This window comes from Chlamydomonas reinhardtii, chromosome 11 (genome assembly GCF_000002595.2).
Source record: "Chlamydomonas reinhardtii strain CC-503 cw92 mt+ chromosome 11, whole genome shotgun sequence".
NCBI classification, from domain to species: domain Eukaryota; kingdom Viridiplantae; phylum Chlorophyta; class Chlorophyceae; order Chlamydomonadales; family Chlamydomonadaceae; genus Chlamydomonas; species Chlamydomonas reinhardtii.
In genome coordinates, this window is record NC_057014.1 from 158,292 (window position 1) to 181,340 (window position 23,049).

Genomic DNA, 23,049 nt, shown 5'->3' on the forward strand with positions numbered 1-23,049 from the left:
CTGACTGTGGGGCGTTACACGCCTATTAGCTCCCAAGCGTACGGGGGCTCAGCCCATTTTCCAGCTGTACAAAGCTGACACCCCTTGTTGGTAATCACTCGTCTGATTTGCCAATGGCGCGTATTATGTCGGCCCAGCCATCCCGCACAGCATCCAGAGCATTATACACGGGGCATGCTCCCCGGCCCCGCCCCTCACATGCAGTCGTCCACTCGTCCAAGGCCACCTCGCCACTTCTCAACATGGGTGGTCAGTGATCACAGATGTCACATCAAGCAGTACACGGTCACGTCACAACCTGCCGCGCTGCATACAGTCACGTCCCATCACCCCCGATTGGCCAAAAAGGTCTTTAATGCCCTTCCCGGGTTAGGTAGCAAATATGGCGTTATGAACTATACGTCCCGGCCACAGTTGAGGTCAGCTCACAAAATTACCATCACTCCCCAGCCAACCTGCCTCAGTCCCAGTACGCCACCACCCAGCCCTGCTCCTCCCGCCAAGCCTCCCGCACTCCCGTTCCACTCCTCCACTCCACTCCGTCACTTTTCCCGCCCCCTCCCGCCCCCTCCGCATCACCACCACCACGCGGCATTACATGATGGAGCAGCCCGCGCGCTTGGAGTGGCGTCCCGCGTTGGCGTGCTGCGGGCTGACGGACAGCTCGAAGCCGGCGATGACGGGCTTGTGGTCGCTGGTGCGCAGCTCCGGCACCGCCATGTAGTAGAGGGGCTTGAGGTCGGCGAACAGCGGGTCGGCGTGCACCGCGTACAACACGCGGTCGGTCCAGGCGGGCGTGCGCTTCAGGTCGTAGCGGTCGGTGCCGGGCGTGAACTTGAAGGTGGGCGCGAAGGCGATGGGCATCTCGTGGAAGCCCTGCACGTGTGTGAGGGCGCGGGGGCGGGGGAGCCGGCAGGTGAGCGGTCAGGTGTGCGGGTGAGGAGGGCAAGGAGGGCGAGGTGAGGCGAGGTACGAAAAAACAAGGAGCGTGGTGGATGGTTGGAGCCGCGTACAAGTCATTCCTGGCAGGGTGCCGGACATGTCAGCCGTAACTGCGCGCAACTGTGAGCTCGCACTCGCCCCGCTGCCGCTCCTGGCACGCCCCGCCTCCGCTGCCGCCACCTGCACGCACGCACCTGCAGCACCTTGCCCTTCTTCTGCTGGTTCCTCAGCTGGTCGTTGGCAGCCAGCACCTCCACCATGTTGTTGTCAATGGCGAACTTGACAACCTGGGGGGGGAGGGGGTTTGCACAGATGGTACAGAGAAGTGTAGGGGGGGGGGCAGGTGCGTAGGGCGGGGGCAACGGGGAGGTGGAGGGGATGGGCAGGCGGAGGGAAACACAAGGGCGTGAACGTGGGTTGGCGGGCAGTGGTGCTGGGTTCACAGCGGACAAATGTGTGTGGATGCATGTGTGTGTGGGCGGGGCGGCTGGCGGCGCCTGGCAGCGCAGCAGTGGGAGTGACTGGGAGGCTGCGCGGCTGCGCGTGTTGCGACCCCACTGCCGCACTGCCGCCGTGCCGCACTGCTGTCCGCCCCAGGCCACACCTCTCCCACGCGCACCCGCACCCCTGCCTGCCTGTGCCTTGGGCTCAAGCACCTACCCCTTCCCCGCCGCCCTCACCTCTGGGTTGCCTGCAATGCGGTAGTTGAGGTCGCCCATCCACAGCACCACGTCAAAGTGCGCCAGCAGGGCTGTGGAGGTGCGGGCGGCGGTGGCGAAGGACATGCCGCTGAAGAAGGAGGCGGCGCGGGAGCGGGTGCCGCCAGACATGGAGGGGGCGCGGCTGGCCACGCCGCCGCCGAACCCGGCGCCGCCACCGCCACCGTGGTAGTGCTGCGGGGAGGGGCGGGGGACGAGGCAGTGCGGCGGGGGAAGAAGCAGGAGGGGGCGTCAGCCACAGCCATAGCCACAGCCGCAGCCACAGCTTTCGCCACAGCCCGGTCCCGGCTGTTGCGGTGGCGCCCGGCACCACCTCCTCAGGCTCAATGTGGCCGAGGCACGTGTGACCCGAACAGCATGCAGACAGCGAGCTCAGCGTTCCGGGGTCTGGTGCATAGCCACACCTCCCCCCAACCCACCCACCACAAAACGCAAGAACACACCACCGCTCCCCCTTTGCCTCGTCTCCCCCCTCCCCCCTCCTTTCCCTCCCCTTCCCCCAATCCCTCACCGACGCCGCTGACATGACGGAGCTGGTGGACTCGGAGCTGAGCTGGCGGCTCAGACCGCGAGCAAGCGGAGCGCCGCCGCCGCCGCCGCCGCCCGACCCGACCTCCTCCACACCCGGCTCCGTCGGCGCAGCTGACGGCGGCCCCCCCGCCCCCGCCCCTGCCCCTGACCCGTTGTCGCGCGAGGCCAGGCCAAAGCCGCGGCTGAAGCGAGAGAGTGTGGGGCCGCCAGCCGTGAAGCCGCCGCCGCCGCCGCCGCCTCCGGCGCCTCCTCTGGGCGGGCGGCCAGCGGTGGGTGAGCGGCTCTCAGGGGTGGAGGCGTAGCCACCCGCATGCGCCCCACCGCCGCCGCCGCCGCCGTACACGTGCGAAGAATGGGGGCCGGACCCGGGGCCTGTCCCCGCGGAGGAGCGCGCGAACTCGCCCGAGGGGCGGGCGGTGGCTGCGGAGCCGGGGCCGCTGCCGTGGCTGTTGTGTGAGGTGCTGGCTGGCGGCCCGGCCGCGGCGGGTGCTGGTGCTGCTGCGGGCGGCGCTGCGAAGAGTCCGGCGCATATGCGGTGGAAGTCGGCGTTGCGGCGCTCCACGTAGGCGTCGTGGGCGGCGAAGTGCGCGCCCACCAGCAGCACCTGGGGGCAGGGAGGGAGGGGGCCAGGAAGGGGGTGAGAGGGGGAGAGGGGGTTTACATGCCCGAGTCCGAGTCCAAAAATAAGTGTGATAATCATAAACAGATAGCCCGCCCAGTCACGTAGTGTGAGACGAGCGCGCCAGTAGCAGTCATGGACCAGTGGGTGGCCTGGAGGCGGGTCGTGTTGGTGTGGCACGCCCCGCCACATGGCACACCCCACACGGGAGCACAGCTCGTTCAAGTTCACGAGTGCACGCCCCCCCCCTCAGGACGCCGCTCAGCCACTGCCCTCCCCCCCTGCCGCCTGCGTGCACGCTGTATGTGCATGTGTGTGTCTTTGTGCGTGTGTGCGTGTATGTATGTGTGCGCGTGCGTGTGCGTGCGTTTGCGTGCTCGTGGGTCCGTGCGTGTGCGTGTGTGTTGGTCCCATCGGCGCACGGCCTGTGCTGATGACGGGGTTCCGCCACGGCGATGCCCGGTTCTGAACATGGCCAACCCGCCTTCGCATCGCCCCCATCGCATTCACGCATCCATGCCCCAGTGGGCGCGCACTCATGCGTGTGCGCGTCCTCGCCGGCAGGGTAGCGAGGGAGCCGTTCGGCGGCCCGCGCCCTGTTCGCACCCACCCACCCATCCCGCCGCTTCGTCTCCCCGCCCATGCCGCGGCCGCCCCATCTCACGCCGAGCCCATGCACTCTTGCCACTTAACACTGCCGCCCTCCCTCCTTTCTCCCTCTTTCTTCCTTTGTCAAGCCGCGCGCGGGATCCCATAGCCTTGTACTGCCCTGCTACGCTACTTCCACGACTTCTACTCATACTCGCCGCCTTGCCATCCCCCACATGTCCGTCGCGCCCGGCTGCTGGACGCTTCTACCTGGCGCTTCCTCGTTCACATCCAGGTGAGTATGCTAGTATAACCTTGCAACTAGTTGGGCGACGGGGTCCGCGCGCGGCTCGCACTGTTGACATGACTTCGGAGCTGCTCTGGACTGCTCCTTCCACCTGCCGCTACACTGCCCAAGCCCGCCCGACTACATACGGTGATGTACAACGACGCGCTTTTGCAGCTGCAGTTCTCCTTGCCGCGCGACTGTTTCCTTACGGGATTGGTTCAACGTTAACCCCCTGCCGCCTCCCCTCCCCCCCCCCGCCCCACCTGCGCCCCCGCCAGGCTGAATGTGACCGCCACTCCGCCCTTGTTGCCCAACACGTTGCCCACACCCGTGGCCACACTGCTGGTGCGGACCTGCGGGGGGGAGGCGGGTGGGGAGAGCGCGACACAAGGGGGGGAGAAGAGGGCGGGTGGGTGGGGGGTCACAAAAGGCGGTGTGGGCGTGAGCGAACAGGGCAAAGCGAGACTGCAGCCACAAGCAACACGCACCAGGAACGTTCATGGGCTGCTGCGCAAGCACCTCTGCACACCGGCAGTCCTTGCGCCGGTCGCTCCATTCATGTGGCTGTGAGCACCCCTCCAACTCCATGCCCCTGCCCACGCCCACACATGCCCACGCCCACGCCCGCACATCTCGCACACCCGCGCACCCGGCCTGCCGCCTGTCTCACCTCCTTGATGTGCGGCGCCAGGGGCCGGGTGGCGAACAGCAGTATGTGAATGGCCATGAGGCTCTCCGCCGCCACCCGCACATAGCGGCGGCCCAGGTGCGCGGACACAGCCGCCTCCCACTCCGACAGCGGGCCGCTCTCCTGCAGGCCGGGGGAGGGGGGGAAGAAGAAGGGGGGAGGGGAGGAGGGGCGGGATATGAGGGGTGACAGGAGGCTTCAGGCGTGTAGTGGGACGATGGCAGCGCAGGGATGGACAGGCGCGGCGTGGCTCAGTTTGGGGGTGCGGGCGGCGATGAGAGGTGCAGATGCGCGGTACGAAACACACACACACACACACACACACGTCATTGGGCGGGCTTTCGTTTCGTTTTTTAACACACACACACACACACACACACACAAATCGCATCGCATACACTGTCTTTGCGCAACGTTTTCCTTGTGCTCTTTAACACACACAAACACACACACACACACACACACACACACACACGCACGCACATACGCCCGCATGCACACACATGTAACTCCGGCGCCGCTTGGGCGGGCGTCGTTTTGTTGTTTGTTTTACACACACCTGCGATGAGAAGACGTACAGGTCCGCTGCGTCGCCCCCCGCCGCGCCGCCGCCGCCGCCGTCCTCCCCGCCGCCGCCGCCCAGCAGCTCGCCCACACCGCCGCCGCCGCCGCCGCCGCCCGCCGCCCCCGCCAGCGGCACGTCTCCGGGCCCCAGGCAGGAGCCGCTGAACAGCGTCTCAGGCAGCGCGGCGGCCGGCGGCGTCACACCGCCCATGTTGAACGTGAGGCTGTGCAGGGAGCGGAGGAGCAGAGACGGAGGAGCAGGGCAGTGAGTGGGAGTTGACAGCACATGTCGGTACAACACAGCGGCGCTGGAACGGATGGTAGCCGGACACGGCCATGCGGGCCGCACCACCATCACCCAGAGCGCGACACCCGAGCCTGGGGATGTCGGTGCGCATCGGTAAGTAACTCCGGCGCCGTCGTTGGGCTGGCTTTCGTTTCCTTATTTAACACATGATGCACATACACGCAGCCACAGCCGCAGACACAGACGCAGACGCACCAGTGTATCCGCACGTCCACGCTCTCCGCGTTGCTCAGGTCCAGCGGCGGCATGCCGTCCAGGTCCACATCCACACCCCCGGCCCCGGCCCCGACATGCCCCAGCAGCGATGCACTGCCGGGGCCGCCGCTGCCGCCGCCCGCCCCCGCCCCCGCCCCTACGCCACCAGCCGCCAACACGCGCGCCAGCACCGACGGCGAGTCCACGCCGCTGTCAGCACCACTACCTGGTGCCGCGGCGGCAGTGGCGGCGGCGCTGAAGCCACTGCCTCGCCGCTGCGACAGCGCCCGCCCGGTCCCTCCCCGTGGCAGGCCCGGCAGCGACAGACCTCCACCACCGCCGCCACCGGAGTCAGCGGCATCCATGGGCGTGCCGGACTGCTCTGACGGCGGGGCGCCGGCGCTGCTGCCGGCGTTGCCCTTCAGAGCCGATTTGAAGCTGCGGGCGCCCGGCCCCGGAGTGGAGCCCAGCGGCTGCCACGACGGTAGCGGGCTGATGCTGCCGCCAGCGCCATTGCGCTGCTGCTGCGACATGCCACCAGCAGCAGGGCCGCCGCTGCCCGGGCCCTCGGTCCCACCTGCTGACGGCGACAGCAGCCCCCCCGGCAGCGGCAGCGGCAGCGGCAGGTCCGGGACGCCGTGTGACGACGCCGTGGTCAGAGACGGCAGCAGCGGCAGCGGCGCCAGCGCCGTCCGCCGGCCCGAGCTGCCCAGCCCCGACTGCAGCGAACGCAAGCCGCCTGCGCCGCTCGTGAGGGGTGACGCGCCGCCTCCACCCACCACCAGACCTGTGTGCTGGGCCACAACGCGCGCGTACCCGTAGTCAGTCTCCAGCACACCACCCAGCCCGCCGCCGCCGCCACCTGCCCCGCCGCCGCCGCCGCGACCCAGGGCGCTGTGGCTGCTGCTCGCGGACCAGGGCCGCAAGAGACCGTCGCCGTCGCCGTCAGCAGCCGCCGTCAGCACCGCTGCGTTCTCAACCGCCTGCCTCGCCAGCGCCTCACGCAGCGCCACCTCCGCGCCAGGGCCCCCGCCAGGCAAGCCGCTCGCCGCCGCCGCCGCCACCGCCGCCGCCGCAACAAGCGGGGACAGCTCCACCGCTCGCCGTATCGCGTGCGGCCCAGCATTGGCACTATTGATGGCACCTGCACCGCCGCCGGCGCCGCCGCCACCGCTACCTGCGAGCATGGCTTTGGCTCCGCCGCCGCCCGCCTGCCCTCCGCTCTCCGGCGACAGCAGCACCGGCGTCGCGCCGCCCGCCTGCGTCCCGCTGCCCGAGGTGCGCCCGCCTGCCCCGCCGGCCCCTCCGTCGCCCGTGGGTCGCCTGTTCAGGGGGTGCGGGTGGCTGTGCGGCGGCGGCGGCAGTGGCGGCGGCGGCGCCAGGTCAGACCAGCTGCTGGCCTGGCGGAGGTCGTGACTGGCGGCGCGGCTGGGCCCGGAGCGGCGGGTCGGCAGTAGCACGTCGTCCGCCACGGGGCTGCCGGCAGCAGCAGCCGCGCTAGCAGCAGTGGCAGTACTGGGGCCGGAAGGAATGTGCGCTGCGCCGTTGCTGGAGGTGTTGCGGCTGCCGGCCCCACGCGGCTGCGGTGACAGGCCGCCCACAGGGCCGCTGCCGGGCTCGCCTGCCCCTGCCCCGGCCCCGCTGGGTGACCCCAGGTGTGGCGGCAGGTGCAAGGCGCCGTGTGGCGGCGGCGCGCCGTCACTGGGGCGGCGCACGGGCGGCAGCCCACCCGCTGCTGCTGCTGCTGCTGCTGCAGCGCCTGGTGCGGTGTCGCTGTCGTCGCCAGTATACGAGAAGCGCACGGCCCTGCCGCCGCCGCCGCCGCCGCCGCCGCCAGACGGCAGCGCGGCCGGTGGGGACGGCCCCTGCGCGTGTGTGTGCCCCAGCGCCGGACCGCTCGCTGGCCCCGGCGGCGAGGCGGCTGTGGCGGCCTGCGGTGCTGAGACCGGCGGCAGGTGTCGCCCGCTGCTGGCGCTCAGGGGTCGGACCTCCCCCACACCCGGCAGCCCCGGCCCCGGCCCCCCTGCACCCGACGTGCGGCCACTGCTGGGGCCGGGGGCGTGTCCGGAGCCCGATGGCTGCCGCGGCTTTGGCTCCGACCCCACTGCAGCTGGACCGGCCTCAGCGCTGGAGGTGGGCCCCGCGGCTCCGCCTGAGGCCCGCCGCTCCCGCTGCTGCTCGTCCCCTGCCCCTGCGCCTCCAGCACCCCCTGCGCCGCCGTCCCCATGGCTGCTGGCGCCACTGATGACACGCCGCTGTGACGTCCCCCGCCCCGCGGCCGCAGCAGTGGGGCCAGCAGCCGGCGAGGCGGCGGGCGCACCCGCTGTGTGGTGGTGACCGGGCGGCAGCGGCGGGCGGTGACTGCTGCCGGTCCCGACATGCGGCGCGGGGCTGGGCCGCGCCGCCGCCTCCGCCGCCTCCCCGCCATCCAGTGGCCCCTGGCCGGGGCTGTGGAGGCCTGGCTGCGCCTGCCGGCCCGCACCGGCGGCGGGCGTGCCGCTTGCAGACACCTTGCGCCCTGAAGCCTGCCGGCTGCCACTGCCGCTGCCGCTGGTGCTGGTGCCGCTAGCGGACGCGCGGCCTGCCCCCGTCGCCGCAGCCGTTGCGGGTGGCGGCACCGGCGGCACCGGCCCCGCTCCGGCTGCGCCCCACGCAGTCCCAGCTGCACCCGCTGCACTGGCGTCAGAGGGCCGCCGCGAGCCGCCCTCCAAAGCCACTCCACCCGATAGCCGTGGAGTTGGCCTTTCCCCAGTGCCCTCGCCGCCGCCCCCGCCTGCGCCCCCGCGGTCACCGCCCAGCCACTGACTCCGGGTGGAGGCCTCGGAGCCCGATGGCCGCCTGCCTTGCACATCACCCTGCGCTAGGTCGAGGCCGTCTGCTACTGCCACATAGCCAGCTCCGCCACTGCTACTGCCGGCGCCGCTGGTGGCAGGGCGGCTGGGGCTGGCTGCTTCGGCCAAGTCGGGCAGGCCGCCGCCGCCGGAGGCCAGCGGCGAGGCCAGTGGGGAGCGCGAGTGTACGGGAGACATGGCGGCTGCAGCGGCGGCGGCTGCCGCTGCCACAGCCGCCGCTGCAGCGGAGGGGCTGCGCACATCCAGCAGGCTGAGGAGCAGCTCCTGCGGGGCGGCGGGCGGGGCGTGTGCACGCAGGGGCGAAGGACGCTTCAAAGGTTGGGCCGGCACAGTGAGAGGCCAGGCCTGAGGCGTGTGCTGGACGTGGCGTGCACAGTAAGCCCGGCAGCCACTGCCCCCACCCTTTCTCGGGACTACCCACTCCTGTCCTAATGACCTTGGTACCCCGCGTCTCGTGACTGATTCTCCGACGGACGTGTGGCATGGCAGACGCATGTGTGGAGTCGTCCCAGTTATGCTCGCGCGCAACGCCGCTGCTCCTTTGAGATTAGATTTCAAGCATTATTGTGGGTCTACACAGCAGGTATAGCCGCCCAGCTTGAGTGCCCAGTTCTGTTAGGCCGAGCGTCAACGCCCGCGCCCCTTCCGCTTCACCCGCGAGCGCTTGTGGGCGTACCTGAGTCTCCGCCTCTGCATCTTCCTCCTTCTCCATTCGCTCGCCCAGCTTGCCGGCCCTCGGTTGGGAAGTCGCGCTGTGGGTCGCGGCCCCGACTATTTACGCCACCTCTTCTGTCCTTGTCATGATATATTTAAACTTGACCACAGTACATTTGTAGTGGTATCACATATAACTCAATTCATTAACCCTGATAAGAACGCGAGTTTCATTTGGCGCAGCGAATGCGGCCTTTTAATTTACAGCTGGCCTTAAAGTAACAATGTAAGCAGCCTCTGATATTCAGGCTGAGTGCATTTCGACGATTTGCAATTTTGATGGGGTGCCCAATCCCGCCCTTTGAAGGTGGCCTTAAAATAGAAGTTGCCCTTGTTGTAAAGCATAGTGGGCTGCATGCAGGCCCGGTATTTCACCAAATTCATTCCTAGTCTGCTTCACTGCCTCGCCAGACGGGTAGAACACGCAACTCCTCGTCGGGCCTGCGTTCTTGGGCACTTGGCTGCTTTCAGCAGTCAACCCGGCAACAAGATGTCGGCCACGCTGACCTTCTGGGACCGCAACCCGCCCTACGCGGCGGTGGCGCTGGCCCGGTTGGCGAATGTGCCGGTGGCGGCCACTCATGACCCAAAGGCGACGAAGGAGACTGTTCCCACGCTGTCTGTATCCGGGTGAGCTAATGGCAAAGCAGATCCGGGAGTGGACGCGCTTGGCGGCGCAGCCGCGAATCATGGATCTCAGCCGCCAAACTTGTTCCTTTTCCCGCTTCTTCTCGCTCCATGGGCACTCCAATTGCTCTGTATGAGTCGTGCTGGTGCAGCTGTCGCTTGGGCACGTCACGCTTTAACCGGAACTCGTGGCGCCTGCGTGCAGGGAGACCTTCACCGGCACCATGATCCTCAAGTACATCGCTCGCGCCAGCGCCCAGCGTGATGAGCTGTACGGCGGCTCGGACGCGGTTGCGGCCTGTCAGGTGAGGCGCGCTGCTTCAATGGGGGGGGGGCTGCCGTGCCCACGTGCGGCCCAGCTGCGGGGAGTCAGGCCCCCTCCCTTGTTGGTCGATTGACAAGCCTGCTGCCGTTTCCACGCGCATGCAACACCTGACCTGACCCCCCGCCCCTCCCCCTCGCCTACGCCTGTTCCCAGGTGGACCAGTGGCTGGACCAGGCCGGCGCCATCACGCCCGCCGCGCTGGAGGCCCAGGCCGCCGCGCTGAACGACTTCCTGCAGCTGCGCACCTTCCTGGTGGGCTACAGCCTCACCCTGGCCGACCTGGCGGTGTGGGGCGCGCTGCAGGCCTCGCCGCTGTGGAACAAGGTGCGCGGCAGCGGCAAGGTGCCGCACCTGGCCCGCTGGTTCGCCTTCTGCTCGGAGGTGCCCCAGGTCCGTGCCGCCACCGAGGAGCTGGCGGCGCTGGCCGGCAAGAAGCCGGGAGCGCCAGCTGCAGGCGGCGCCGACAAGAAGGGCGCGGGCGCGGGCGCCGCCGGCGACAACAAGAAGGGCGGCGCGGCTGGCGGCGCCGCCGGCGCCGCGGCTGGCGGCGCGGAGGGCGGCGACGCGGGCGGCTCGTTTGACATTGGCCTGCCGGGCGCGGAGGAGGGCAAGGTGGTGACTCGCTTCCCGCCCGAGCCGTCGGGCTACCTGCACATCGGCCACGCCAAGGCGGCGCTGCTGAACCAGTACTTTGCGGACATGTACAAGGGCAAGCTGCTGGTGCGCTTCGACGACACCAACCCCTCCAAGGAGAAGGACGAGTTCGTGGAGAACATCATGAAGGACATTGCGGACCTGGGCCTGCGCTACGAGAAGCTGACGTACACGTCGGACTACTTCCCGCAGCTGCTGGATCTGGGCGAGCGCATGATCCGCGCCGGCCTCATGTACGCCGACGACACGCCCGTGGAGGCCATGCGCGAGCAGCGCGGCCGCGGCGAGGAGAGCGCCTGCCGCGGCCGCAGCGTGGAGGAGAACCTGCGGCTGTGGGAGGAGATGAAGGCGGGCAGCGAGGTGGGGCTGGCCAATGCCATGCGCTTCAAGATCGACATGAAGGTAGGAGTGGGGGGCTGGGGGCGGGGCGGAGGGGGTGCCTGCAGCAGCGGCAAGCATGGCGGTTGGGTCCTAGGGTGCGTGTGACCAGCCGCGGAAGACATTAGTACAGGACAGAAGGCAGCGCAGCAGCAGCAGCAGCACGCACACATGCACACCCTGTCACTGAACCCGCCCCGGAGCCGTTTGGCTAGGAAGTGGCGGTGTCTTCGGCAGGAACAGCTGACGTATGTGCATTGGGTGAGCGGCGCGACGGGCCTGCTCCCAGTGGGGGGCCTCAGGGGCGGACGCTCAATTGCAGTACGACATTCTTTTAAACATGCACGCACACGCACATGCACGCACAGACAGTTCTCAACAGCCAGGCCTTGCGCATTAGCTCGTGAGGCGGCTCCCACAGCCAGCTCGCATACGCCGCCCGTGTCACTGGCGCCGCATGCACTGCCAGCCACCGTCCTGACCTCCCCCCACGGTGGTAACGACTTCGTCCGCAGTCTTCAGTGCCTCCTGTACCGCTTTTCCAAACATCCCTGCAACCCCCCACCGGCCCCCCTCTCGCCTCTCGGCCCCGTCTGCCCACCTCCCCCCTGCAGTCGGTGAACGGCACCATGCGCGACCCGGTGGCCTTCCGTTGCAACCTGACGCACCACTGGCGCACCGGCACCAAGTACAAGGTGAGGCACCACCACATACCACATGGACTGGGGGTACAGAGGCGCCGGCCGGGTTGAGGCCTTGAGGGGGCTTCATGTGCGTGTGCGGGACAGGGCAGAGGAGTAGTCCTGGGGGGCCCGGGCTCAGCGACACACTGCACAGCCCTCGGCACAAGGCATCATAGCGCAGCAGCACAGGCACTCGAGCACACGCACGCGCACATGCGCTCAACTCCTGACTAAAAGCAGAGGCTGTTTAGGCGGTCGCCTCCAGTAGGGGCCGTTCGTTGAGGTAGCCTCTCGTCCTGTACAGGAAAAGAAACTGAGAACCTACTGGGTGCGCTCGGGTATGGCCAATCGGCCCCTGACCCTGATGACTAATCATATGGCTCCCCATCCCCAGTACCACCGGCACATGCACGCACACACACACATACGCACACGCACCTCCAGCCAGCCGTTGCCTCCAGCCACGCCATGCCACACCAGCTGTTGGGGCCGTGCAGCACACTCGCTGCTGTTGTCGCTCTGCCTGCCACCGGCGACCACACCCTCGTGTGACGGACCTCCCCGCCCCGTTCCCACACGCGCCCCTCTCCGCCCTCGCTCCCCACCCCCGCGCAGCTGTACCCCACCTACGACTGCGCCTGCCCCTTTGTGGACGCGGTGGAGGGCGTGACGCACGCGCTGCGCACCTCGGAGTACCGCGACCGCGAGGAGCAGTACTACTGGATCCTGTCGGCCTACCAGAAGGTGTGGCCGGGCGGCCTGCCGCACGTGCACATCTGGGACTACAGCAGGTGAGAGAGGAGAGGGACTGCCACTGCGTGCGTGTTTTGTGTGTGTGGGTGGGGTGGGGTGGAGCAGGGAATGCGAGTGAGGGCAGGCCAGCTTGGTGGTCTATTGTTGGCTGTGAGGAAACACCTGTCTGATCATTTGAACTGATGAGACCAATCACCTCCTACTCATTCTGAGCCAAGCACGACCTAAACAACTGTCGGGTTGCGTTAATGGGACTGGGCAGTGGCGTGACTGCTCCGGCACGCGACACGTAGTAGCATCCACGGAACGGCATGTCTCTTGTTGGCTATGAGGAAACACCTGTCTGATCATTTGAACTGATGAGACCAATCACCTCCTACTCATTCTGAGCCACACAGCGCATCTGTCTCAATCTGCACCTGCACAACACTGTACGCATGGGCACTACACGCACCACAACAGCGCCTCCGCCCCACGCCTGAGGTTGCCGCCTCCCCCTCAACCCGCCTCACCACCTCCCGCCTCCCCACACTCGCAGGCTCAACTTCGTCAACACCGTGCTGTCGAAGCGCAAGCTGACCTGGTTTGTGGACACGGGCCGGGTGGACGGCTGGGCGGACCCGCGCATGCCCACGGTGCAGGGCATCCTGCGCCGCGGCCTGCGCATTGAGGCGCTCAAGGAGTTCATCCTCAGCCAGGGCGCATCCAAGAACATCACGTTCCAGGTCAGCATGGGGCTGGGGGGGGGGAGAGTGCAGCACGGGGCTTTGGGGTAAAGTTCAGGAGAGGGAGGATGGGGACACGGGGCAGGGGGAGGGAAGCGGCGTCCAGAGACTCTATGCCTAGTGCCCTTTGCAGGTCTGGGCGTGGCCTAATAGAATCCCACGTGTTTCAAATCACTGAACCCGCTTCCTGCGCCCCCTGCGCACACACCCGCCGCCACCGCAGGAGTGGGACAAGATCTGGACCATCAACAAGAAGCTGATTGACCCGGTGTGCCCTCGCCACACGGCCGTGGACGTGGAGGGCAAGGTGCTGCTGACGCTGGAGGACGGCCCCTCGCCGCCCGAGGTGGTCACGGTGCCGCGCCACCTCAAGTACCCGCCCGCCGGCAAGAAGGCCGTCACGCGCGGCCGCACGCTGTGGCTGGAGCAGGCTGACGCCGCCGCCATCAGCGAGGGCGAGGAGGTGACGCTCATGTCGTGGGGCAACGCCGTCATCACCGCCGTCACCCGCGACGCCGCCACCGGCGCCGTCACCGCGCTGGCCGGCAAGCTGAACCTGGCGGGCGACGTGAAGAAGACCAAGCTCAAGCTGACGTGGCTGGCGGCGGTGCCCGAGTGCGAGACGGTGGAGCTGTCGCTGCTGGACTTTGACTACCTGATCACCAAGAAGAAGGTGGAGGAGGACGACAACTTCATGGACCTGGTCAACCCCGTGACCAAGTTTGAGAAGGCGGCGCTGGGCGACCCCAACATGCGCAGCCTGCAGAAGGGCGACGTGATCCAGCTGGAGCGCAAGGGCTACTACATTGTGGACGAGCCGCACGGCGTCAAGGGCGCCGGCAAGCCCATGGTGCTGTTCGCCATCCCGGACGGCCGCACCAAGAACATGACCAAGCCCGGGGCCGCCGCGCCCGCCGCCTCGTCGTAGAGGGGGGAGGGCCGATGCGTTGAGTGTCGTGGTGGTGGCTGGGGCTGAAGGCTATGGAAGGCTGCTGAGGGAGGTCGGGGCGCGGCAGCTGTGACTGTGCCCGTGACTGTGGCCGCGGCCGTCTGTGGCGGCGCGGAGTGCAGAACGAATAAATGAGTTGGGAGGCAGGAGCGTGGGCCTTGGGTGCGCGTGTATTTGGGACCTGAGTGTAGCCTGTATAATATTACAACCGCTGTGTTGCCCGCCGTCTCAGTCGGTGGTAACCGATGCTATCATACATATTACCCCTTCACATGTGTGTTGGGCCATTTTGCATCAGCTGCACATTGCAGCAGGAGTGCGTGCGTTTTTGATGTGGTCTAGCCGGGCGTGAGCCTGAGGTGACGATGGAGGATGGCCATGCGTACAGCACCGGCGCTGTGTTGTGTTAACAGGCTTGGCAGCCACAGCTGGCCATGCAGTAGACAAGATGGTCGGACACATGCAGTCCACTACTCTGGAGTCATGTGCTCCTGAAAGTCAACTGGAGTCTTGTTCCCATCATGCCATGCCACGAACGGCGTCAATCCGGCCTCCGCAACTCAGCCCAAACTCCTCAGCCTCCGGCCACCAGTGGGGCGGGGTCCACCTGGCAGGTTGGCTGCGCGTCAATGGACAGGACGACAGCAATGCAAGTTGTCACCGGCACACAAAATATGATGATACCGGCAGCAACACGAGATATTTCAGACGCACCATTCTTGCGGCTGCAGCATGCCCGCACTACCCTATTCACTGACTGACTCACCGCACTGTGCCAGGGTGCCGGCGGCATCCGGCCCCACCTGCAGACACAGGCTGGCGGTGGCGGCGGCGGCGTCTCGGTCGGCGCTTGGCGGCTGAGGCCGGGGCCACAGGATTTGTCAGACATCAGTTGTCAAGGGGTAGGGGCACGTACGACTCGGATGTGTGGCCAGTGCGACGAGGTGTGGGGCAGGTCCGGCGGGCCGCTCCTCAGTCTCATGCACCGTCAAATCTGCCCCTGACTACCCACGGCGCTTGTACATGCATGCACACGCACGGGACTGCATTCCCCAGCGCGCACCTGCACCAGCCCCGGGCGCCCCACGCCGTCGATGACATCCAGCGCGGGGTTGAGCAGCACCGGGAAGCCTGGGCGTGTGAAGTAGGAGAGCACGAGGGGAAAGGGTCGACACTCATGCAAGTGCAGACACGATCACTGGCCAAGCCTAGGGGGCGGATGGGTGGGCGGATGCGCGCAGTCCGCAGTAGTTGCAGGGTTGCAGGGTGGAGGCGGGGAAGGACGACGCCGCCCGTAAGGCCGCCCGCCCGCCCCCCACAGTCCCCTCACCTGCCGGGAAGAACTCATACTGCAACAGCCCGCGGCGCCGCCACGTGCGTAGCTGCTCCCTCCAATGCCACGCCCACTCCCTGCCCATCCCCCTCTCCTCCCGCAGTGTCGGCTGCATGCCAGAGCGGCCCCGGCCACGGCGAGCTCCAGCGGGCTCCTCCGCTACTGTGCCCTCCTTTCGCCGCGCGCCGTGAGAAATACCATCAGCGCCACTGATGATGTTGCGGTTACCATCAGCGGCCCAGCCGCTGCTGACCCAGCCCCACGCGCTGGCGCCGTGGCCAGCCCTGTGGCAGGAGCTGTCGCCATGCCGGCGGCAGTGCAGGGCGGCTGCAAGTGCGCCGACCAGCAATCCGGCAGTCAGGCCGACTGCTGCCAGCACCAGCAGCAGGGCACGCCGCCGCAGCACCATGGTGTGAATGTGTGCTGTGGCGGGGTCTGAGTCGTCCGCAGGGCTGGGCGAGCGGGTGTGCTGCCTGGCTGGCACTATTATTGCTGTCCGTCGCCCGTGGGTCGGCTGATCCAACAGAGTAAGGCTGAGCAGCTACCATGCAAGTAGCACATGGACAGGCTGATGCAAATAGCTACCGATGCGCGGCTGGGGGTGGAGGGCACTGCACGTCGGGGACTCCACCGCGCACCCCTGGGCCTTTCAGCGTGCCCGACATTGCAGATGCCGCACGCGACACCGTGGAGCCATGAAAATTCAATGGACGTACACATCAGTTTTTATATCGCACTATCTTGGCCAGTGATATGCTTGGGAGTCCTAAAGCACCAGTGCACCAAACTTCCTATTGTCTTCTGGCTGCAGCGCGACATTGAGCCCGCTGATTACTATCAATCTCTTACCCGATATGTAGTGATCAAATCAAACGGTCTGACCGAGACACACCCAGCAGGACGCTACCGAAACTGGATTAACGTCGTCCTCGCGGACTTCGGCGATACACTGGCGCGCATGTTCCTGTCTCACTTCAAAAGTAGTACAGCGTCAAGCTAGCGTAAGGCGCTTGGAGCTATTACACAGGGTCGCCGGGTGTCAGTGCGGCACGATGGCGCGAGGTCACCCGTGCCTTTCCTGAGCGCTGGCCTTCCTCAGCAGCAAGGGGCGCCCAGAAGCTCCACAATGACCCCGAGTCATCGTGCTGTAGATGCTACCGAGCTGATTTTGCCTGGCGTGGACGGGGACAGTCACGGCGGGGGTAGCGAGGCGAGCAGCAGTGGAGCCGGCAGAAGCGGGAATGTCGCAATGTCTCGGGCTGGTGTGCACTCTCCCGCTGCTGATGCTGCTCTGACCGCGAGTTCAGGAGGCATTGCTGTAGCCTCTGGGAGTGTCGGCGGCAGCGGCAGCAGCAGCCCTCGTGGCAAGCCGAGGGGAAGGCAGCAGCAGCTGCTACATCCGGCGGTGGCCGGCGTCGCCCGGGGGGCTGCAGGCAGCGCAGGCGCTTGTGCTGGCGGCAGCGCTAGCGGGGCAGGTGAAGCGGGCACGCAGTGCCCCACGCGGCCGCGGAGTGGTGCGGCGGCCGGACCGGGCAGCCCCCGAGCAAACCTCCGCAGCCCCAGCCTCGGCCGCTCGTCTGGCGGCCCCGGCTCCTGCCCTGGTGCAGGCCCCAGCCACGGCCCCGCACCCGCCAGCCATCCGGGCGCAGCAGGACCCTCGTCAGAACAGTATGCACCGGCGGCGCTGCCGCCTCCGCCGCGACCGGCGCCGGCGCGGCGTCGAGCCACACCCCTTCACTCCTCTTCTGCTGCTGACCACAACGGCCTAGACGGCGGGGGCGGGGGCGGCACTGGGACTAGCTCGGCAGGCGGCTGGGGCCTGGAGCTGTGGGGGCTGCGCTTCCGCGACCCGGCCGCTGAGTCCGCCTACCTGGCGCACCAGAGCCGCCTGTTCCGGCGCAGTGCCGACGTGGCGGCGCTGGCGGCGGTGTGGGGCATGATCGTGTTGGGCTGGCTCACACGCGGCGGCCTGGTGAGCAGTCGCGTTATGGTGGTGGTTCTGGAAAGCTGGAAGTGACAGGGGAGCAGTGGCATCCTGTGTACCTCCCATGTAGGGCGCACGTGTTTTGTCACGTCACGCCTTCTGCATCCCGCCGTGTCTGTTCCTTGTTGGGTACGGTGTCACCGACCGCCCTGAGCCGTGTCGCCCTGCCTCCCCTTCTGCCCCCCCCCTTCTGCCTCCCCCCCCCTTCAGTCCGCCTGCCAGCCCAGCCTGGTGAGCAGCAGTGTGGTGTGGCTGCTGCATGCCGGGGTGGCCTACCTGCTGCAGGTGAGGGGCGGGAACGCGCGTGTGGGGCGGGGGGTGGAGGAAGGGGGAGTGCGCGGGGGGGAGGGGGCGGCCGGGCTGTGTTCACGGCGTGCACTCGGAGCGCCCGCTAGCCGGGGTGCCGGCATGTGCCCAGGCGCCGTGTGATGCCCCATGTTCCCCACCCGCTCAACCTGCCGGCACTGCCCCCCTCCCCCCCATGTCGCAACAGACACACCCCGAGCAGGCTGTGGCCTGGCGCACGCCCTGTATGGCGGCCCTGCGGGTGGCCTACGCCCTCGCCTTCGCCCTCACCAACACCGCCTGTCGCGCCAGCGAGTACGCGGCCTGCAGCAGTAGCAGCAGCCTCAGCAGTAGCATCAGCAGCGGCCTCAGCAGCATAGGCAGCAGCCTCAGCGGCGTCAGCGCTGCGGCTGTAGCGGCCGCTGCTGGTGGTGTTGGTGGCGGCAGTAGCAGTGGCGGCAGTGGCAGTAGCGGGAGCGGGGGGCAGGAGCAGCCCACGTTCGGGCGCTTCTTCGTGTCGGACACGGCACTGGTGGTGCAGCTGTTCCAGGTGGGGGGCGGGGGGGGTTACATTCATGCTTAGTTAAGGAAGTGGGGGGCGGGGTGGGCAGCCGACCGTGTGTGTGTGTGTGTGTGTGTGTGTGTGTGTGTGTGTGTATGTGTAGACCTGGACGGTTTGAGAGGCAAACGTGCGTGCGTGTGTGTGTGTGTGTGTGTGTGTGTGTGTGTGTGTGTGTGTGTGTGTGTGTGTGTGTGTGTGTGTGTGTGTGTGTGTGTGTGTGTGTGTGTGTGTGTGTGCATGTGCGTGTGCGCCGTGCCGCCACCTCGCCAACGCCCCGTCTCCGCCCGGCGCCCTCCTGCCTCCCCCCTGCCGCCCACACAGACCATCGCCATGCCACTGCCCTACCGCGCGCACCTGGCCACCTCCGCCGCCATCACTGCGGTGCTGGCCGCGGCACACACGCCCGCCGTGTGCGCGGCCACCCTGGGCAGCGGCTGCTACCGGGGCTGGTGAGCAGGGGGGCGAGAGGCAGGGGGCAGGGGGCAGAGGGCGGGCGCGCGTGTGGTGCATGGCTTGCGTGTGTATGGGACCGTGTGGGGTCCGTGGGACTGCGGCTGGGGCAGGGGTATCACGTGGTGGTGTGGAGAGGTGGGAACTTAAGCAACCCGGTGCCGAACGGCAGGATTCGTTGTAGTGCTGTGGAAAACGAAAAGCTCTGTAGCTGTGCACAACGCCGGATCAATTGACGCACCGGCACACCTGTCCCGCAACCCAACCCTGGACAGGTTCAGCTCCGTCGCTGGCATGGATGGGTATCTCGGCAGCAGTAGCAGTAGCAGTGGCAGTAGCACCTTTGGCGCCGCGGCCGCAGCGGCAGCGGCTGCAGCCGCCGCCACGGATGCTGCGGCCACCGATGGCGCCGCCTTGTCGCAACCGCCGTCGCCGCCGCTCCTGCTGGCGGCGGGCCGCCGCCACCAACGCCTCGCCAAGCTGCTGTGGCAGCTGCTGCGGTGGCTGGTGGCGGCGGCGGCCTGGCTGCGGCGCAGCTGGGGAGGCGGCGGCGGCGCGGCGCCAGCAGGCAACGGCAGCAGTAGCGAGCACGGGGCGCAGCCGGCAGGCGGGCTGGAGGGAGACGCGCTGGGCGGCTTTGGGCCGCTGCAGGGCTGCTGGGGCATCGTGCTGTTTGCACAGGTGCGCTGTAGTGTATGCGTGGCGGCGGCTGTTGTGCTGGGTAGTGGTGCTGGGATGGCTCCGGGCGGGATAGCCATGCAGATGTGGTCACGAGGTGGCGGGGTGTGTACGGTACGTGCGCGGGCGGCGTGAGCACCAGAGCCGGCAGTGCTTGCGCCATCTCCACCCCTGGTCGGTGCCCTTGGTGGGGTGCCCATCGGGGGGGGGAGGTCACTGGGCCGCCTTGTAAGCTGCCCGTGTCGGCACCAGAGTGCTCAGTCACGTGTGCCACGTGTGCCCTGCCCCATCCCGCAGGTGGTCGCGGGCTTCCTGCTCACCTCGTGTGTCATGTGGGCGGCGGAGGAGGCGGCGCGCCGCCGCTTCAGCAGGTCAGCCGCCGCCCGAGCCGCGGCGGCAGCGGCAGCGGCTGCAGGCGCCGCGGGCGGGGCTGTGGGCTCCAGGGCGCCGTGGCTGCAGCAGTCGCAGCAGCGGCACACCGCCGCGGCAGCGACTGCGGGTGGCGCTGCGGCGGGTGTTAGCAGCCTGGGGGCAGGAGGCAGCCGCGGCGGCGCTGGCGGCGTGGGGGCGGCGGGGGTGACCTCGGAGCAATTGACACAGCGGTTGGCGGCGGCGGGTCGCCGGCCCGCCGACGCATTCTAGCATTGACCAGGTTCCGCATTGTGTATCGTGTGGCTGCAGTGTGGCTGCGGTGTGGCTGTCATACACGGATTTGTTCTTGGCTTCTTTTGGACGGTCATGTCGGGTGTTCGCATGGGCAGCCCTCATGGCGAGGAGGGGTTCGCCTAGGGGCGGCGCACGACACGTGCCGCACTGCTGCTGCCCCGCGCATCTCACCTCTGTTCGTGTTGCCACAGCATGTTGGGCCGTTGGGGCATTACTGGGCCGCAGGTCGGCGTGTCCAGGCCTGCAGTGGCCGAGGTGCCACCTTCTACTTTCCCTCCTGTATGATGAATTGCAATGACCGCATCGTGGCCTCACCCCAATCGAAGCCTCCCACTACCGCAATGACACGGGACAAGAGTTCATAAGCAGCTGTGGCATGGTGCTCCGAGCAGACCAACCTCCTGCAGAGCCAGGGGGTGTGACTTTGACCACTTGCGCAGGCATCTGAAGTGGAGAGTCCCATCCCTTCGTGCTGGTCGCCGGGGGGGGGTGCCTTGGGGAACAAAGCTGCGCAGGGCCGCACTGTCTGGGGAGAGGTCAGCGTCCCTGAACTTTGGGAGCGTGTCGTGTCACAAATGCAAGTCCAACGGGCAAGACGCAGCACCAACTTTTACAGTGCCTCGACAAGACAAGTGGCTCTTCCTCACAAGGGGAAAATGGGCCGCGCCCACGCCACGTTTGCACAATGTTTGAGGCCGAAGGTTGCGAAACTACCTAGCCGCCCGGACTATTGGTCCGCACAGGCGCCGCCCGCCATGTGTCCAGCCACGTCCCGCTGCCAAGCACAGGCACAGCCGGCAGCAAACCAAACAGTGATGAATCCGCCCACAAAACGTGCCATGGTACGCTCGCCAGCAAAGGCTGCAAACCAGACGCCGCCCGGGCCTGAACCTGCGTGCCGGGGCTGCTTCTCGGGCGGCGCCGCGCTCTCCCCCTCCACGTGGCCTTGCCTGCCCCCTCCCACTACGCACTGCCGGGCCCAGGCCTTGCTATGACAACCCGTCAACGGTTTCAACGACCAACCAGTTCAGTTCGGCCTCCCGCCCTCCCGGTGCACATCGGCGTCCCGCCCTCCAGTAAGCATGCATGTGATATCAACCGGCCAAACCATATTGGCCATGGCGGCCCCGCTACGTCCCTCTCTCACACACACACACCCCTCTCCCCTAGTATGTCCACTCTAGTCGAATGCAGCCCGCTACCCCCCGGAAGTCCCCATACTAGCACACCCGTTGCATTCGAACTCAATCGTGTGGTTCATGTGTTGTTCGAGGCGGTGTGTGTGGGCGCCACCGCTGTCCTCACCAGTACATCCATCCCTGGGTGCCCACATGCGGCCCCAGGTGCGCCACCCACTCATGCCGTACGAGAGCCTCCGGCCCGTGCGTCGAAATGCACACGAGCCCTCATGAGCCTCAACTCCCCCATGCGTCAGCCCTAAAACTCCAATCCATCCGGCCGGCTGCTTGCCCAGCAGCGTCAGCGCCCGCCGCCCCTCCACCCCAGCCCTGACTCCTGAGAGGCCGGGCGCCCTGTCGCTTGCGCCCACCCCGCCACGTGGGTCCTACACAGCGCCCTCGCCCCCACACCGGCAGACACACGGCCAGCCCGGCATTTCTAATCAGCCGCACTCTTACGTGCAGCTTGATGTGAGTGTGTCTGCATCATCACACCCGTCGCTATTACTACTATGCCCTACGTCCTACATGGCCGCGTCACAGCTGCGAGGTCACGGCCAGGTTCACCACCGACCAGACAGCCATGACCGCCGCACCCAGCATCAGCGGCCGCGGCTGCAGCCAGCCCCCCGCCCCGCTGCTGCTGCCGGCGCCGCTACTGCCGGCGCCGCTGCCGCTAATGCTGCTGCTGCCGTGGTGCACGTCAGGCACGCCGGGCGACTTGACCACAGGCAGGAGCCGCCCTGAGCCGCCGCCGCCGCAGCCGCCGCCCCGCCGCCAGCGGCGATGCAGGTACCCTACCAACAACTGCAGAGGGTGCGTGGGGTGGGGCCGGTGCATGGTGACTTGGGTGGATGGGGGGTAGCAGGGGCGCGCTGCAATCACCACACTCATCCGTCATTGCCCGGTTCGACTCCACAGCAGGGGCTCGCTCGGGGTAGCCGGTAGCCGAGCACTAAGCTGCAAGCCCGCCCATTCGTCCGACGGCCTCGCAACCCCCTTATGTCCTGGAATGAAGTACTCCCGCGCCCTGGCTACGCCTTCACTTCTTGGCTTATCATGCATGTAAGCCCCCCCACCACCTCCACAACCACCATCGCCTCCTGCACTCACCGCGCCCCACAGCAGCGCCTGCGCCAGGAGGTGGAAGCCCACACAGCAGCCGGTCTGGATGGCCAGGTCCGCCACAGCCTGCAGGGCGGGGGGCGAGGCAGGGGGGCGCATTTGTGTGTGTATGTGTATGTGTGTGTGTGTGTGTGTGTGTGTTAAAGAGCACAAGGAAAACGTTGCGCAAAGACAGTGTATGCGATGCAGCAAAGCGACGGTTTACGGATGTTACCTGAAGTTACCTCGCATACCTGCTGCGGTGAGCCGCCGGTCTTACCAACCGGAAATCGCGCAACCCCCGCTACTCTAACCTCGAGGGGGGATTAGTGTCCACACGCTCTCAAGGGTGCAAACCCATGCATGTGCTCACGGTACCGTGAGGCCCAGGCACTTCTACGATTCCTAGCTCCGCGTCGCTGCTCCTGGCCGCTAAGTCCAAGCTCCCGCCCAATCCTCGATGAAATTCTCACCTACGAGCGAATAAGAAAACAGGCGGGGGACAGCGTGTGTGTGTGTGTGTGTGTGTGTGTGTGTGTGTGTGTGTGTGTGTGTGTGTGTGTGTGCATGTGTGCGGTGGGAGGGCCGGGAGGCTGGGCTGGCACCGCAGGGGGGGGCGGCAGGAGGTCGCAACTTGCGACTGAGGCCCTTCCCTTCCCTCCCCCTTTCATGCATGGAACCCCTCCCCTCCCCTGCCCTCCCCTCCC

General features: G+C 67.3%; 5 protein-coding genes across 5 annotated transcripts; 2 read left to right on the forward strand and 3 right to left on the reverse strand.

Moving 5' to 3' along the window:
- Positions 1-2: 2 nt before the first annotated feature.
- On the reverse strand, positions 3-9,227 carry CHLRE_11g467546v5 (uncharacterized protein). The gene is made up of 9 exons (XM_043067299.1): positions 8,971-9,227; positions 5,443-8,558; positions 4,936-5,164; positions 4,359-4,499; positions 3,952-4,041; positions 2,173-2,796; positions 1,623-1,835; positions 1,137-1,229; positions 3-876 (listed from the first exon to the last, which is right to left on the reverse strand). The coding sequence occupies exons 1-9, from the start codon at positions 9,004-9,006 to the stop codon at positions 595-597; spliced, it is 4,824 nt and encodes a 1,607-aa protein (XP_042919300.1). The 5' UTR covers positions 9,007-9,227; the 3' UTR covers positions 3-594.
- A 127-nt stretch (positions 9,228-9,354) lies between these two features.
- On the forward strand, positions 9,355-14,610 carry CHLRE_11g467547v5 (uncharacterized protein). Its single transcript, XM_001701364.2, has 7 exons — positions 9,355-9,638; positions 9,841-9,940; positions 10,114-11,016; positions 11,607-11,687; positions 12,291-12,466; positions 12,967-13,153; positions 13,377-14,610. The coding sequence occupies exons 1-7, from the start codon at positions 9,499-9,501 to the stop codon at positions 14,079-14,081; spliced, it is 2,292 nt and encodes a 763-aa protein (XP_001701416.1). The 5' UTR covers positions 9,355-9,498; the 3' UTR covers positions 14,082-14,610.
- A 1-nt stretch (position 14,611) lies between these two features.
- Positions 14,612-16,197, reverse strand: CHLRE_11g467548v5 (uncharacterized protein). The gene is made up of 2 exons (XM_001701337.2): positions 15,433-16,197; positions 14,612-15,233 (listed from the first exon to the last, which is right to left on the reverse strand). Exons 1-2 carry the CDS (start codon positions 15,842-15,844, stop codon positions 15,091-15,093), a joined length of 555 nt encoding a protein of 184 aa, XP_001701389.2. The 5' UTR covers positions 15,845-16,197; the 3' UTR covers positions 14,612-15,090.
- Positions 16,198-16,297: 100 nt separating this feature from the next.
- Positions 16,298-20,649, forward strand: CHLRE_11g467549v5 (uncharacterized protein). Its single transcript, XM_043067300.1, has 6 exons — positions 16,298-17,407; positions 17,630-17,704; positions 17,913-18,254; positions 18,588-18,715; positions 18,992-19,397; positions 19,692-20,649. Exons 1-6 carry the CDS (start codon positions 16,562-16,564, stop codon positions 20,034-20,036), a joined length of 2,142 nt encoding a protein of 713 aa, XP_042919301.1. The 5' UTR covers positions 16,298-16,561; the 3' UTR covers positions 20,037-20,649.
- A 9-nt stretch (positions 20,650-20,658) lies between these two features.
- On the reverse strand, positions 20,659-22,817 carry CHLRE_11g467551v5 (uncharacterized protein). Its single transcript, XM_043067302.1, has 3 exons — positions 22,696-22,817; positions 22,352-22,429; positions 20,659-22,045 (listed from the first exon to the last, which is right to left on the reverse strand). The coding sequence occupies exons 1-3, from the start codon at positions 22,705-22,707 to the stop codon at positions 21,776-21,778; spliced, it is 360 nt and encodes a 119-aa protein (XP_042919302.1). The 5' UTR covers positions 22,708-22,817; the 3' UTR covers positions 20,659-21,775.
- Between the last annotated feature and the right edge of the window lie 232 nt (positions 22,818-23,049).